The sequence below is a fragment of the Geospiza fortis genome, unplaced genomic scaffold (assembly GCF_000277835.1).
Source record: "Geospiza fortis unplaced genomic scaffold, GeoFor_1.0 scaffold44, whole genome shotgun sequence".
NCBI classification, from domain to species: Eukaryota; Metazoa; Chordata; class Aves; order Passeriformes; family Thraupidae; genus Geospiza; species Geospiza fortis.
Window position 1 is genome coordinate 150,333 of NW_005054404.1, and position 15,661 is coordinate 165,993.

The 15,661-nt window shown below is 38.9% G+C and overlaps 1 protein-coding gene across 2 annotated transcripts in view; it reads right to left on the bottom strand.

The window, feature by feature from the left end:
- The window catches only part of GRAMD2B (GRAM domain containing 2B), a 41,807-nt gene that overhangs the window by 14,625 nt on the left and 11,521 nt on the right, over window positions 1-15,661 (bottom strand). The window contains exons 1-4 of one of the 2 annotated variants that reach the window (XM_031061236.1): window positions 14,248-14,260; window positions 2,544-2,666; window positions 452-533; window positions 73-139 (exon numbers count right to left, since the gene is read on the bottom strand). In XM_031061236.1, coding sequence (XP_030917096.1) covers window positions 73-139; window positions 452-533; window positions 2,544-2,584 — 190 coding nt within the window. In that variant the 5' untranslated portion in view covers window positions 2,585-2,666; window positions 14,248-14,260. Of the gene's footprint in view, window positions 1-72; window positions 140-451; window positions 534-2,543; window positions 2,667-14,247; window positions 14,261-15,661 lie in introns of those variants that run through there. The other variant, XM_005426182.3, reaches the window with a different exon arrangement.

Genomic DNA, 15,661 nt, shown 5'->3' on the forward strand with positions numbered 1-15,661 from the left:
ACCACATTGGCTGGGTAACAACATTATCTAGGATCCACAGGCAACAACAACAACACAGGGATTAATACTTACTTTGTTTCAGCGGCTCATCAATGGGAACATCTAGAAACAGCTTATGAAAGTGTGCGTTTGCCTTCAGCTAAAAAACAAAAAGCCCGACAACAAAACCACACACACTTTATTAGATAGTCTGACAACCAAGTGACCTTAAGGACTTCCTATCCTCCACACACCTTCCCATTCTGCCCACTTGTTTTACAGGAAATCCTCTTTTTTTCTATGTGGTTATTAATACTATATTGTGCTTTATCCAGACTCAAATACACTGATGACAAAGGAACCTGTGTCCTTGTACAACCATGAACTATAGTGCTGCTAAACAAAAGCCCTGTCATAGTGGTTGTGTTTACTTTTACTCTATGTAGGCAAACAAGTAGAGTCTCTGCCTTACCTGATTTGAGGCACGTTTTTTCCTTTCAATCTTGGAGTCACTCTTGCTTATCAGGACTGGACTATCTGCGCTGCTCTTGATCCTGAAGATTTAAAGCATTTGATGTAAGCCTGTCCCCAGTTCATTGGTCTTGGTAAGAAGACCAATTCTTTACCAACAGAATGTGCTTTTCCACGGAACATAATAATTCTTTAGATAACTTATCTAAATCATCAAGGATTATGCAGAGATAAAGAGAAGTGTATCTTTTCTTAAACTGTTGACTATGACAGTCTGATGAAGGTCTCCTTTTAATTTAGAAGGGGTATTCTAAATAACCAACTATCTGGTAAGGAAATAGAAAAAGTTCAAAACATTTTTCCAGCTTAATGAATTATCACATTGCTTAGCTTCACCTTCGTTTCTGGGCAACATATGAAATACCAATACTAAGCATGCACATTCCTTACTAATTCAAGATAAAATGATCAAAAGCTGAGTAGTTGAGGCGGAAGGCAGCATACAGAAAGTGATGACCTTGTAACACAAGCTACGAGCTCATTAGAAAAGTGCAACAAAGAATAGGTACACAAGTCAGAGGATTGCTATGGAACTGAGTAGTGTAGTGTAATGTAATGAAATCATTAAGATAACCAGCAACCCTACAGGAAATGAAATGGAATTCTGAGTGCCAGCTGTATAGGTAGCTGTACTTGTACAGCTCCAGCCATTTATACTGGGAATCCAGACAAAACCTCAAACAACTTTAAAAAAATCAAGTACAGATCAAATTCTCTGTGGATGGCTGGGAGAATCAGTTTTGCTGTCTTATATAGGAGGAATTAATGGCATGGATTCTTCAGAAAAACAAACAGAGAAGGGGACAACTGTTTCATAAATCAGAAAGAGGAGAGCACTCTCTGAGAGCACTCTCTCTGAGATCTATGTGGCACAGAATAAATGCATATTAACATACTATAAAAATCAGGTAGCTCTTTTTCAGAGGCCCTCAGGATGCTAACTGAACAGCAGAAGAAAAAACACATCACATGACTCATACTGAATGAACTGAAACATATGTTGCGCTAAAGATATAGTAGGGAAATAAAGGTGCTACAAAAGTTTCCATTACTGCACCATATGAGTGAGAGGAAGAAAAACCCTAAGTGCTATGGAGACACAGCAGGAAATAGATTTTATAGCAATCTGACTTAGACACTGACTTAGCACAGAAACCAGCTGCATAGTTCAGGCAGTCCCTCATAGAAGAAAACTCAAAAATATGTGAGTACATGTATTTGTGTGCTTATATAAAGTACAGGTCAAACTGAAACAAATTGCGAACCTGACAAAAATCTTATATTTAGCCTTCACCAAAAGTAGTCAATTATAGCATATGAGAAGTAAGACTGCAATATTTGGGGGGGAAAAAAGTGATAACATATTCCTTCAAATATCTTTTCCTCAAAGATACTTAATGAAATTAAATTATGTTTTTTTAAAATATTTGCCTTGTGACCAAAACAAGTGTCAGGCTGACCACTGACTTTTGCACTGACTGTTCAGTTGACAAAGCGAAAGGGATGTAAAGGTTCAAACCATCCACATGGGATTTTAGCTTTTAGAAGCACTTAAAATGCATTTCAGTACTCCAACAAAAGAAGAATGAGTACCTTTGTGGAGACATTAGAAAAATCTGATGCAATATATGGCACAGAGTCCAAAATTAAAACTTATGTCATAGTTTTACCATGGACAATCAATATTCCAGCATGAAAGTGCTCTGGAAACAGGCCAGGACTAAAACTGTATCTCTGTTTGACTGTCAAATTGATTACGAAAGGAATGTAACTAGCAGTGGCACCAAACAGTGCAATATATTTTTTCCTAGAACAGGGGAACTAAGCCAGCTCAGAGTCTAAATTCTATTGTGACTGCTTGCAATAGGTAACACAGCAACTAAGGAAGGTGCTTGGATTCCAATTCACATATCCTAGGGCAACTTAACCCTAGGATATCTGATAAATATTGCTACCCAGTCCAGCTTTTGAAGTGGGTTGCAGCCATTTTAATTATCTTACTAGAAGAAAACTGACAGTATTTCTGGCATTACCTATCAAGATCAACTTTTTTCCGGTCATCAAAATACTCCATTTCACTGGTAGGGGTCTGAAGTGACACAGTGGGTGATTTTCCAGCCTTTCTTTTTTCATCAGTTCCATTTTCTCCATCTGAACTGCAGGGGGAAAAATAAAAAAAAAAAAAAACAAACAAAAACCAAAGAAATAGAAGTGTATATTACAGGACTCACAGTAATGTTGAATGCCACTGCAACATATCAACAATACAGCATATATTAAAGAACAAAATTGTAACTTATATTTCTTCTGATATCCTGAAAAAATCTACTGGCTCAACAGTACTATACATCTGAGCTCCAATACTGGAATTTCAGCAAGGAAAAGCGGAAAATTGAAAGATTGCCATGGATATTTCAGCACTCATAAAATTTGTAGCTCTAGCTTCCATTCTGAAGAGAATGTCTCGTTTAGGAAAAATGCATTCCATGTTCAGTACTCAGACTCAAATGACTAGTGGAAATGAATTTGATTGGCAAATCACGAGAAAAAACATCTTGCATGGCAGCACTTGGTGCTTAGCAGATTATTTGTAGCTCAGTATTGCAAGACGAAGATGGGTCCTATTTTGCCTCTCACTTCCCATCTTCTGTGTGAATCCACATGCAGTATCTTTGCAATAAAGGTTTCTCTCCAAGTACAAAAAGCACTGGTTTTATTTTAAAAAGCAGCACTGCCACCACAGTGCACTGTTTTTTCACAGCACGTGCTGCTGCTTCAGAAATGTGTGTTGTGGACCCAGAGTCTGAAGGCTAAGCAATGTACCATTAGAGCCTCCCCCTGGCTTCCCTTTTCATAACTTTCCAACAAAATGACAACCCAGAAAACTTGGAGAAAAAGAGCTATTATTAATAACAGGGTGTGAAGAATGATGGTATTTTAAAATGACATGACAAATACATACACACACTTGCCTGCAGAAACCTGAAGCTTCACAAAAACTATAGAATGCTCTTAGGATTAAAGAGGAAAGCCAAACCATGTCACCCACTAATTTAATGCCTGGCCTGAATGACTCCATTTACAGAAGCTTTCCATTATAATATTTAATTTCTGCTATTTTGCAGCAAGACTACAGCCATCATGTGGCACTGTCTTTACTATGAACAGTTTTTTTTCTTACTAAGGCAAAAGTTTTGTTAACAGAAGTTCTCAAACTAATTTAATCTTCTTTTAGGAAGGGCACAAAAAGATCTTTTGCTTTTATTGCATTCTGATGAGTAAGATCAGTAGATATGCTTCACTTTAATTGAGGTCCAATGAGGTGTTATCCTACCTCACAGATAAACTAGAACTTATGTCACAGGACAAATGCCAGGATTCTCAAGGCATCATTCACACAGAGCAGTTATTTCCATATCTAAGCCTTCTTCAGCACCCTTAGCACTCCTCACCACAGCGGCACTGAATTCCTACTCCCTAAGTCTCACGTTATTACTGTGACTTTCAATTCTTTCAATTATACACAAAGCCGATATGGAAAAACCCTATTATTTTCCCATAACTTCACTCTTGGATCAGCTCTCCCTTGACCACACATCATCAGCTTTTATTTTCAGTCTACACAAATGACAACTAAATAGGCAATTAATGAGATTCAAGTGGAACCCAATCTGCCTGAAAAAAATGAATAAGCAGCTTTATGCTGTTTGAGATTTTAAACAGACAGACAAATGGACTACCTACTCAAAGTTCTCCCTGCAAGCATAGGGGAGTTTGTATTCCAAATGTTTGCAAATCCTGAAAATGTCTTATTCACAGTCTTGCTGTATTTCTATTACCCAAATCCTTGGGCTCCAAGAGTGGCCAGAGAGTACCAGAAATGAGTGGGATAAGGAACACGGTGAGGCAAAATTGCCAGGTTCAAAAAAAGCAGCTTAGCATTGAAAGTCCCAAGTGAACAGAACTACATAACACAGCATTGTTTTTCAGATTAGTTGCTTGAGCCTGAAGCCTGACTGGTGTCCATCACTGGTGGACTGGCGTCCTTGGTCAGCCTGCTATTCTCACATGGCAATGCTACCAACTTATCAAGGAGGCAAGTCTCAGGTCTCTATAGTACAAATATCTTTTTAAAAAATCTATAACACAGGTTCTACTGCTCACTTACATCTGTCAGCATGGTTAGATGCTTTGCTGCTGCATTTTTTACTTACAATTCATGCTCTCTTTTCATCATCCATTTTTTCTGTCTTCTCTACCAACTTCTACTACTCCTGAATCTCTAGTGTCTGAACACATTCCACCCAGCTGCTTTCAGGTGGCAGAGAGCTCAGGCATCCCAATATGCTAATCCTGCTGACAGCTGTGTGTGGGAACACTGAGCTGACTTGTGCCAGCCTGCTCACCTCTCCAGGGTACCTCCTGAGAACAGCTGCACAGCTGTGAGGAGACTCACCCATGTGACACATGACACTGACAATAGCAATAGGGTGTTTTCCTACCTGCTGATACAGTTTCATCATGTCTATCCTTCACCCTATGTCCTTATGCCTCCTTCACATAATGAAAAACTATAGATGGATTTGTCCTTATATTTCTGATAATTACAGCTCCACACAGCAGGTACTTTCTAAGTATCAGAAGAACCCTTCCCTTCCCTTCCCTTCCCTTCCCTTCCCCTGCCACAAGTAAATTAAAGCACTCTTCACATTTTCATGAGTGAGTCAGTACTCGTAAATGCTTTGTAAAAGAGCACAAAAGTCAGGAACAACAACAAATTAGATTAAGAGCACTTAGAATCACTGTAGTCATTCTCACTACAACTGTTGGGAGTAGACGCACATAAAAAAAGAGCCTGGATTTGCAAATGTCAGGGCAATGCAAAATAACTTGGTGACACTGCGACCACTGAAATGGAAAAAAAAACCAAACCCAAACCTCATCTATTTGGTACTACCATCAAGCCTATTAAAATAATAGCTAAAAGAAAAGATGCTGTCTCTAGTTTCCAAATAAAGAGCAGTTGTCATAGGGATTATTTTCAAAGCCAAATCCTGCACTTACAGTGCAATCATGTATGGCATCTAAGCTAGTTAATATAAACATTAGTTGTGTTTAAGGGAAAATGCTATGAAATACATAAACCAAGGCAGTGGGCTAAGTCCCATTTTAATGTAATTCAGAAACACATTATTCATCAATAAATTTTAAAAGCTAGAGGAACTTCTCCTCTTCTGATCTGAATGGTTTGTGGGAAAAGAAAAGTTTGTGGCAGGCATATGTCAAGTTCCTTGTATTGCATAAAATTCTTTGAACTTCAAATTTCTTCCTTGGCATTAACCTCCACCAGGACGTGAAAAATTCAGACTTCCAGTGTAAGTTACCACACTGCTGTACCACATTAGTGGGAATTTTTCAAGAGAAAAAAGACTAAATACATTAATCTCAAATAGCAACTTTTCCTCTATTCCCTCCAAATATAGTTTGAGTAAGAAGCATTGAACAAAAACAATGAGAGAGAGAAGTGGTAATAGGCCAGAGTTTGGAAAGCGAACCTCAAGGAACAACTGCTGTCTTTGATAACCCCAGTACTGAACCAGACACAAACACTTCTCAGGCACACACAAGAGAGACCAAAATTCCAGAACTATATGGTGGCTACTGTCTTCAATTCCCTGCAACCACACAAATCCTTCTACAAAGCTTCCTCAGGACACTCACGCTACTTGGTCTGCCTGATAACTGCTCCAGAAGTTCAGAAACCACAATAAGTTGTGACAAACCAGTCTGCCAGTCCACACATTGCAGATCAGTTATGTAGGAACAAAAATGACCTGTTGAATAATCTAAGATGTTAGATCTTCATTTGTTTGCAAAACTGGAGTCAAAGCATATTTCCCAAGGATTTAATGTGATTCAGCATTGGTGCAACACTCCTTCTGGGAATGGAGCATACATATTAGATCACCATGTTACCTTAGAAGCCTTGTTGGTCCAGTTTCACTTGTGTTATACAAAAAGGATTAATTTTGCAACAGCAGTTAGATTGCTGCATTACTGCAAATTATCAACCCAAGAAGCTGGGGAATAATTTCACCCCAAACGTTCACAACCATGCTTGGTACAACCCAAGAGAAAATATCCATCATAAATAAAATGACATTCTGTATCTTTTCATTCTGTTTGCTTAATTGGGTAGCTGTTGGCCGACTGACAGGATTTGACAAAGGAATCAAAGCAGTGTGAACAGTCCTAATGCTAAGAGATAGTTATTTAAGCTATTCTTACTCTCTTACATGAGTCTATGCAGGTAAAGGACTGTGTCACTTTTACAGAAATTTAAAGTCAAAGGGAGAGACTCCAAGCATTTAAGGATCCCAAATAAATATGACAGACTTTGGCAGGGTTTTAAAAGCAGAGAATATGGCGCAGGATGAAGAGATGTATCTAGGCATTATCCAAAAGACATACCAGCAACATGCTTCAAGCAGAGATGACTACAAGAGGGTAGGATGGAATGCACTAATGCTTGGAAGGACATTGTTCAGCACGCTGCATGTCACGGGTCTCCTCCTAAGCACTTAGTTTCCTTGACATATCATGTGCTAGCAAAGCAATCATCTCCAACTACCTTTTACTAAGACTTAAGTCTTGAAGTTTTCTTTCAGAAGAGATGTCCCATCATGCTACTAGATATTTTTTCTATGCTACACCAGTCTGAACAAACCTTTTTGGCACATGTAATCAGATTCTGGAGTGCTTTATCTGACGAGCTTGCATTCATACTGTACACAGTTCAATTACTTCACACCTGGACTGAAGCAAATACCTCTCCACTGTAAACTCTCCGGCTGTCCTCTCCATCCTGGAAAAACTAGCAATAGTGCTCAAATTGAGGATTTAGGTGTTGTCTGTACAGTCTGGTCACTCAGATGCAAAATGCCTCCTGTAGTTCTACAGCCGTGCTGGTGTTATGTGGCACACAGCACTGTTTATGTAGGATAACACATCTCTCAGAAACAATTTTTCAGAATGTTGTGATTTAATCTACTTTGAAGACCACATACTATTCTTACCATGCAAATGTACAATCAAACATTGACTATCACTAAGACTCCCTATCAAAACAGGCAGAAAACAAGCTACAGCTACTCTAAACACAAAGGGGCAGAAAGCTGCTGAACAACTGCTATAATAGATACTAGATTGACATAATGTATCTATTTGGTATTTGCATAATTCCATATACTTAGTATACAGCTTGTATTTAAGGCTGAAACCTGAAGGTAAGAAAGCAGCTGATTGTGAAGTACACAATTTTGTACATCTTTTGTATAGTTAATCTACAGCCAGCAGATGTATTTATACCAAATACGGAGAGCAGCAAAGCATTAATGATGGTGTGGAGATGTGAAACCCTGCATGACAGAGAAGGTCAGCTTGCCAATATGAATAGGTATGAAGCAGACTGAGATTTAGCTTCCTCAGGTTGTTCAGGGAGCAGGCTAATTCTCTTCTCATGAGACCAGAGTCAAACACGGCATAATGGAGGCAGAGTTACACAGCTGCACATTAACTGTGTAAAACATGCATATGGATGGGCACAGTTGCATGTAGACCACATGCTTCCTAGGCATTTCTAGGATGAAACACATCTGTAGGCACTGCTGGAACCTTGATGTCAGATGGCACCAAAAGAGAAATGAAACCAATTATTTAGGACTTCCTCAAAATTTGAAACTAATTTTATTCATCAAGCTAATTAACTGCAGAAATGCTTATTGTGTTCTATACCACATCTATCTCTTAGAAAACAATTACTCACCTGTGAACAGTTCCATATGTTTGCAGTGCAATGTCTTTATTAAAAACACAAATGAAATTTTGGAGTTGGTACTGAACAGAAAGCCCTCCAACACTGTTAAGGAGAAAGCCAGGTTTTTCTCCTCAGCTGAATAGACATTTCACATAATAACTAGATCAAGTTTCACACTGCCTTACCACTTGGACATCAGCAAGATCACTGTGACACTGCAGACGTCATTAGCAAGTATGTAAATTCTCTGCTCTAAATACCATCTATTATTAACTGTCTGTATTCCCTGTCTAATCAAAACCAGACTGCTATCAAGTTCCATAGAAAAAAAAAAAACAACCACAGAAGAATTCCCTGTGCTCTGAAACCAGAGACACTATAACAAGATATTTTACTAAGTTAACACTAGAACAGGAACACAAGCCATTTAGCTCTCTTGTCTTCTCAAGAGTTTCCGTTTCATATATCCACTTCAAAAAGCAAAAGCCCTTTCATATGCATCTTCACTCAACTCCACAAGACTCCCATCAAGCAGCTTCCATGGGAGTTTCAGTAGGATGACCAACAACTATTTATCTGAACATAGGCATAGTCAAACCTAGTGCACAACAGAAATCTTGGACAAACACATTTCTGAGGGAGAAAAAAAAGAAAATTAAGCAAAATACATTAATTTATCCCTACTTTGGATAGGAGCATGTGTTTTTCTCATTCTTCAACCTGCTTGCATCCTTTAGGAGAAAATGTTTTCATATCTCCTTAGTTCTAGCCGACCTAATCTTCCAACCCAAAGCAAGACAAAAATAGAATCGCAATTCATACTGAAAAGGCAGTGTACAGTCTTAACTCACGTTTTTAGCTTTCAGAAGCGGCAGGAGAAAGGGAAAAGAAAAAATTCCTGACTTGTTTATGACATGTTCTGGGTGGAAAAAGGATAGAAAGGGCACTTAAGTGCCAGGTCTACCAATTGTTCGATACCAAATTCAATGAGAAAGAAATTGCATATAGATGCAGTATTCATCTATGTTCAGTGCTACCATATAAACATCTATCAATCAGAGCTTTTCCTTAACTCAGCCAGAAACAATATGTACCTATCTGAAAAAATAAAAGCATCTTTACAAATAAGGCCTGATCACCATAGAATAAAGGTTTGGCCTCATTGCCTGAAGCTGCACCTCTGGTTTCTGGAAGAACTCCAGAGAAACATAGCTCAGCACACTGCAAGACTTGGATGCCAGTTTTCCCGCATTAATTGTGCTTTTGAAAAAAATCTAAGTAGTTACATCAGACTCAAATACTTAAAAACAGAACAAAACAAAAAACCCAAAACCTCTAAAAAACCCCAAAACCAAAATGAAAAAAGAAAATCAAACACCTGCCATTATATTAACAACTGTTATTAAGAATGCAGTTAGAAAGCAGAGGTTTGGTAATAATCTTATCAACACTTTGATTCCATTCTCTGCTGTTAAAAAGTAAAGCTGCCATGAAACCCTTGACCAGCAGCTTCTTGTCTATGGTAGGTTTAGAAATAATGACTCACTATGCTATACAAAAGTGTTTTAATCAATGTACATGAGAAAAAAAAATTTCTTCTGACAAGTTATATACAAAGAGAAGGAGGATTGAATTTTCTAATAAAGCAGTGTCTTTGAAAACTGGCTTTGATAAAAGATAATCCAAAATCATTGATAAGATTTTGCTGTTTAAAGTCAGATTCTGCTGCTGTTTAAAGTTAGATTCTGCTCCTAAATATCTTATTTACATTTTCTGTGAGGTTCCCCAGCAAGAATAGTGCACAACAAAGCCAAATGAAAAAAAATGATATGAAAATGAACTTCTCATTTCCTCTATCTACTGTGCTTTACCAGGCTTTCCTAGTTTAAAACACAACTAATCAAGGAGACAAAATTAGAATTTTCAAGGAACACCCAAGCACATTTTTGATGGCTTTCATCAAGGACAGAAGTGAACCATTCACCAAGGATCTGGCAATGCGGAATTTCCCATTATTATCTTTTCAACCTATGACTACTCTTACAGACCCACTCGTGTTCATGGAAAAGACCGGAACAATGTGGATAATTGAATACAAAAGCTACTATTTCACACTAGGAAATACTATCTCCCAACAATGTATCTAACCAACACCAGTCACAACAGTGCTTTTGGCTGTGACACCAAATATAAGAAACCGTTTTCCTTCCAGAGTCTTGGAAAAAGGTAGTCTTATTAGGATCAGATGTGACACATGGTAGCCAGACATCTGCTAAGGACAACTGGAGTCTCTATTTTCACAATTTTTTTCTATTTTTCTATATCACCATGACACTGAGTCTGAATGCTCTCAAAGCTTACTTCTTCAGTCTGAGCCTTTCCACTGGCAACAAGCTGTCCTCCATGGCAAAACACACCCACTCTTATGCTGGTCATAGCACGTTTACATGTATTTTAAAAGTTCTCAAAACCAAATAGGAATATATATAATCCTGTTATTTACTGGACTTTTGTAAGACAAACTTCCTTCCTGTTGAGAAAAAGGCTGAGCAAATCTAAACAGCTCTTCTTGAACTAGTATAGCATAGATGGCAGCTACAAAAGAACATCAACAGTCTTTCGTGCTCTGTCTTTCACAAGCAGACTGAAACTACAGCCAGAGGGCTAAACTGAGGCATGAGCAGGTCACGCCAGGGTATGGCTGGTTTTATGGGTATGTACAGAGCTACTGTTTCGGTCAGATAACTAGGTTTGCCTCTTCTGTCCACAGATGGTGAAGGCTTCAGTCTGCCTCTATGTTCTCTTTTCCGCTGAAATTGTCTGCTGCCTATCTGCAGCCTATATATTATTTCCTGTCACTCTTTCTGGAGCTTATTAACCTCCCTAACCTTAGTGTGCTATTTTTCAAGGACAGAGGCAAAGACAGTCAGTGCCAAGTAGAAGTTTAGTTAAAGTAACACAGGTCTGAAAAGATTCATTGGAAAGGATATATGTGGATTTGGCAACAGCTATGTACAGAGCATTCAGATCATTAGTCTCAGCAGCAGCCTCATTAGAGAAGCACATAATTTCTAACCACATGACTGCAATAGTTATAGAGATGGAAGCAAGATGGAAGTAAGTAGGACAATACTGTGATGGGATATTTATGCATGACCTGTCAAATTCCAACAACAAATCCTGCTGCCCAAAGCTGTAGTTATTACGTTGCCTAACAAGCATTTCTCACAGATTGCATATAACTAGTAAATACATTAGCCACATGAGGCACTTGGGTGGAAAGAAAAAACTCTTCAGATCCATACCATGCATTTACACACATAAAAATTATTTTTAAAAATCTGCTTTTATAACTTTAGCATGCACATAAAGTGAACACCATAGGAATGTCAGGGAGAAGGGAAAAAACGGAAGTGATCAAAAAACATCATAATGAACAAATGAAGGTTCAAACCTAGACTGGAAAACTCTTGTCACACATATAAATTTAAATGTTTAATTTACAAGCCTCTCCTTCTTTGGAGATCATCTGTTACAACTTTTGCTATAAAAGTAAGGAAGAACTACTAGGGAAGAATTAAAAAATATGATACTTAGTATGCATTAGTATTTTCATCCCCTGAAAATACATACTTATACTTTTCCTCTTTGCAAAAAAAAAACCCTAAAAAAACCCACCACTTTTGCCAGAAAGAAGTTAACTTAGATCAAAGTTGAACTAAAACTTTAAGTTGGTAATAAATAATTTCCCCTTTTTTCTCTGCACTTTGTGTTTTTCTTAAGTAAGAGACTTTAAGGAAAAAAGTGAATTTTGATTAAGCACAAGTCACTCAATTAATTCTGTTTTAATTTATCAACTGATAAACAGTTATTAAGAAACATCTGTTACAGCAGAATAATATGCTAGACAAACAAACCATAAAAATCACATTCTCCCTGCCCAGAAGTACCCATTTGCTTGCAAGCATTTTCCACTGCTTGCAGTAGCATATTTTCCCCAGTACCTGCAATGCATTTTTGCTAAAAAAAAAAAAATAATTATTGAAAACCTTCCACATATTTCAGATTTTTAAGTCCCAGTCCCTTCATTTCTTTAAGTGACACTCAGTAATTGGACATTACCTGATTCTGTAAATCATATGGGGACAGAATATGCCACTTAACATTAACAAAATCGTGCCATATGGTAACCCATCACATTAAACTTACACAGACAAATTGAATCATATGAGAACAAATATTACCAGTGGCACCAGAAAGTGCTACATGGACTCCGTCAGAAGCAAGCATGGGTAAAAGCAGAGGGATGCTAACAAAGCATGAGAACTGCTTCCTATTACTCCTCTGCCATTTCTCCTTAATGTGCCACACTCTTATTTTCAGTGCTCAATTTTCAAACATCTGTTTCACCTACTGTCCCTGAAATAAGGCTGACAGCTTCTACAGGAGGTCCACTGCCACCACAAAAAAACCACACCCCACTTCCCAGTCAAAAAAAAAAAAATTCTCTAAATACAGTGGAAGGGTTAACTCCTTTTTGGTCCAAGGCCACATCAGGAGGTAATGGTTAGGGTGCTACACTCGGAAACTTTTTTCCATCCATAAATTTTTATTTGCTTGGAAGAAGCTCCACATAATGACAAACTTTTGGCACATCACTATTTTGGGTCTGCATAATAACAGTGCCCATCTTCGTCATAGTATTATCTCTGGAGTTACAACTCACAGAGCTCTACTGGAAACTTTGCAAATATGTAAGTATCACTAAACAAGCCAGAGCAGGCCATTTTCTGAATCAGTATGAAAGTACTTAACTCTTCTGAAACACTGTTGGATAAATATGAACTTTGAAGTTTCTAACCGTGAAACACTTAAGAAAAACTAATCCAAGAAAACCCTGAAAAAAACCACAAAAAACCAAAACAACCTAAAATACTTTTACAGCTTCGGTCCTTCAGATGCACCTATCCCCCAGGGGGCCCTTATGGCACCAGCAGCAGATTAAGGTATGAAGTTCATCTGTAAATTGAACAACATTGAAAGCATACCTCCAGGAAGTACAGGTTACTGTATACACATAAATCTCTTTACACATATGAATCTCTCTTCCCGCTGAGCTTTGGAAAACACTAAAGATTCCCTAAACCTCTATAACCCCGCTAATATTTTTGTCAAATAGAGGTCATCGTGAGCTCTGTTAGTTGCATATTGTTCCTTGGAAGTACATTAGGGGAATGAAACTCCACCAAATCCACATACACTTATGTACAACATCTTCTAATACCAAATCTTCAACAATTCAACTTCTAGCAATCTCATTTCTAGCTGAATTAAAGCCACGCTTCTGTTCTTGAGCTGAACAATCTCCCCTGTAACTTCACATTAGTCAAACCAAAGATACATGGCTTCTGAGGTTAACTCCCAATCAAATGAACACAAGAGTTTCTCAGACAAGTTTCTCAGTAAAATGGAGCTGGAAAAGAAATTCCAACTTTGTTTCCAAAGAGCAAATGCTTCAACAATTTTCTAGTTTAAGACAATCTTTTCAAGTTTTTTTTTTCTCTCCCAGTCTTTTCGCCCTCCTGCTGTCAGGCCACTATTGCTGAACACTGTATCTTAAAGTGTAACAGACTGCCTAGCTCTTCCCTGCATGACACCTACTGAACAGCAAAAGTTGATAGCTAAAAAAAGCTAGAGTCATAGTGAGTAAGACTTCTCTGTTTATCACACTGGCTAAGACTGACCTTGCTTCTAAAACTGTTAACTGATGAAGGACTGAAAGACTAAACACCTGGGGGCAAAACAGATGGTCAGTTAGTTACCTGGGCATGTTCAATGCCTCCGAGATCAAGCTCTCCATATACTACCTTGGACTCCTAGTTCTGTTTTCAAGAGAAAAATCAGATACAGATCTTGCATACCTGAAAAATTTCATTAGGTTCACTGGCATAATTCTGCGCAGAGACCAGGATCCAAGGCTTGAAGTCAGAAGACTCTAGAGAAGGTCTGGGACTTATGTTTCATTTGTAGTGTGAAGTCACTGATGTGATTACACCATACAGAATAAAGGACACTTAGAAGACACTTTGATTCCCAGCGCTCTCTAACAAGCAAGTTATTTCTGGCAACAGATTTCATTGCAATACATACTTGAGAAATACACCTGCTTTGACATCATGCATACAACAGCTGAGGAAAAAACCCAAAAACCAACACAGACTTTCTCAGAATTTGTTTCAAGAGAAAGAGCTAGCTGCTGGCAACTTGTTTGCCTTTCTCCTGGAAGCTGTATAAGACTAAATATTTGTGAAGAAATGTTCTTCAGGAAGAGGAATCATCCCGGTTTAGGAGAAAGTTAACTCTTATTAATTTCTTTCGAGGAGAAAGCTCCACATGTTTTAGTTTCTTGTTTCACAGATGCTTAATGTCTCAAAAACTGTCCTTGGGACTGCCAAACCCCATGTGAATCGGGAGCCTGGTATGGAAACAGACAGCTGCTTGATTTCAGCAACATTTTCACGTGATGGTCATTGCCATGGCTCACAAGCACCTAAACAACTTGAGATCTCTGCAGGAAGCAAGAGACCAATGCAGGAGTGAACCTTTAACTCTGGACGTTCCCAATCACCATGAGAGGCTGGGAAGGTCAGCAGCCTCAGGGGAGTTCTCCCACTCCTCTGAGCACTCTGACTTCCCTACTTTCCATCAGTTAGTCCAAGCGGACTGCCTTTACCAGCCACCAGGGCCTCCTCTTCCTCATGAAGAATATTTCCGACCTCTTCACTTGCTCAGTTTTCCGGTACATCTCAGGTTAGAAAGCAGAAATGTGAGTCTGGGTATGGCCCCGCGGGGAACCATGCCAGGACCAGCAAGTGACCACCATCCTTCTCCTGAGAAGGGACATCCTCTGCTTTCTAGGACATCAGAATGAACTCCCATTTTAATGTCTCTTGCCTGTATCAGACTTTGTGAACTTTCGATAAAGTTCTGGGTTTTCCTGGCACCCAGAGGAAAGGATCACAGCTTCCCATACGAGCCCGTGCACTTTAACATAAGCGATAAAGCACAATTACTGTATTTAAGTGCCACAGCGCAGAAAGATTTTCAGGCTGTTAGGTGAAACTACTACAAGCAGTATTTATACTCTTTGCTCCTAAAACTGCAACTTCGGAGTTCAACGCCGAACTCGAGCGCGGGTTTTGCCCGAGCGGGGGTGGGCGTTCGCGCCCACTTAAGCCTGGAGGCGGAGCCCCCTTGGTGACTCTTCCCCGGGAACTTCCAGGCTGACGCCCCTGCAGCGCGGCCCCAGCGTTCGGGGCTCCCCCGCCGCGCCCG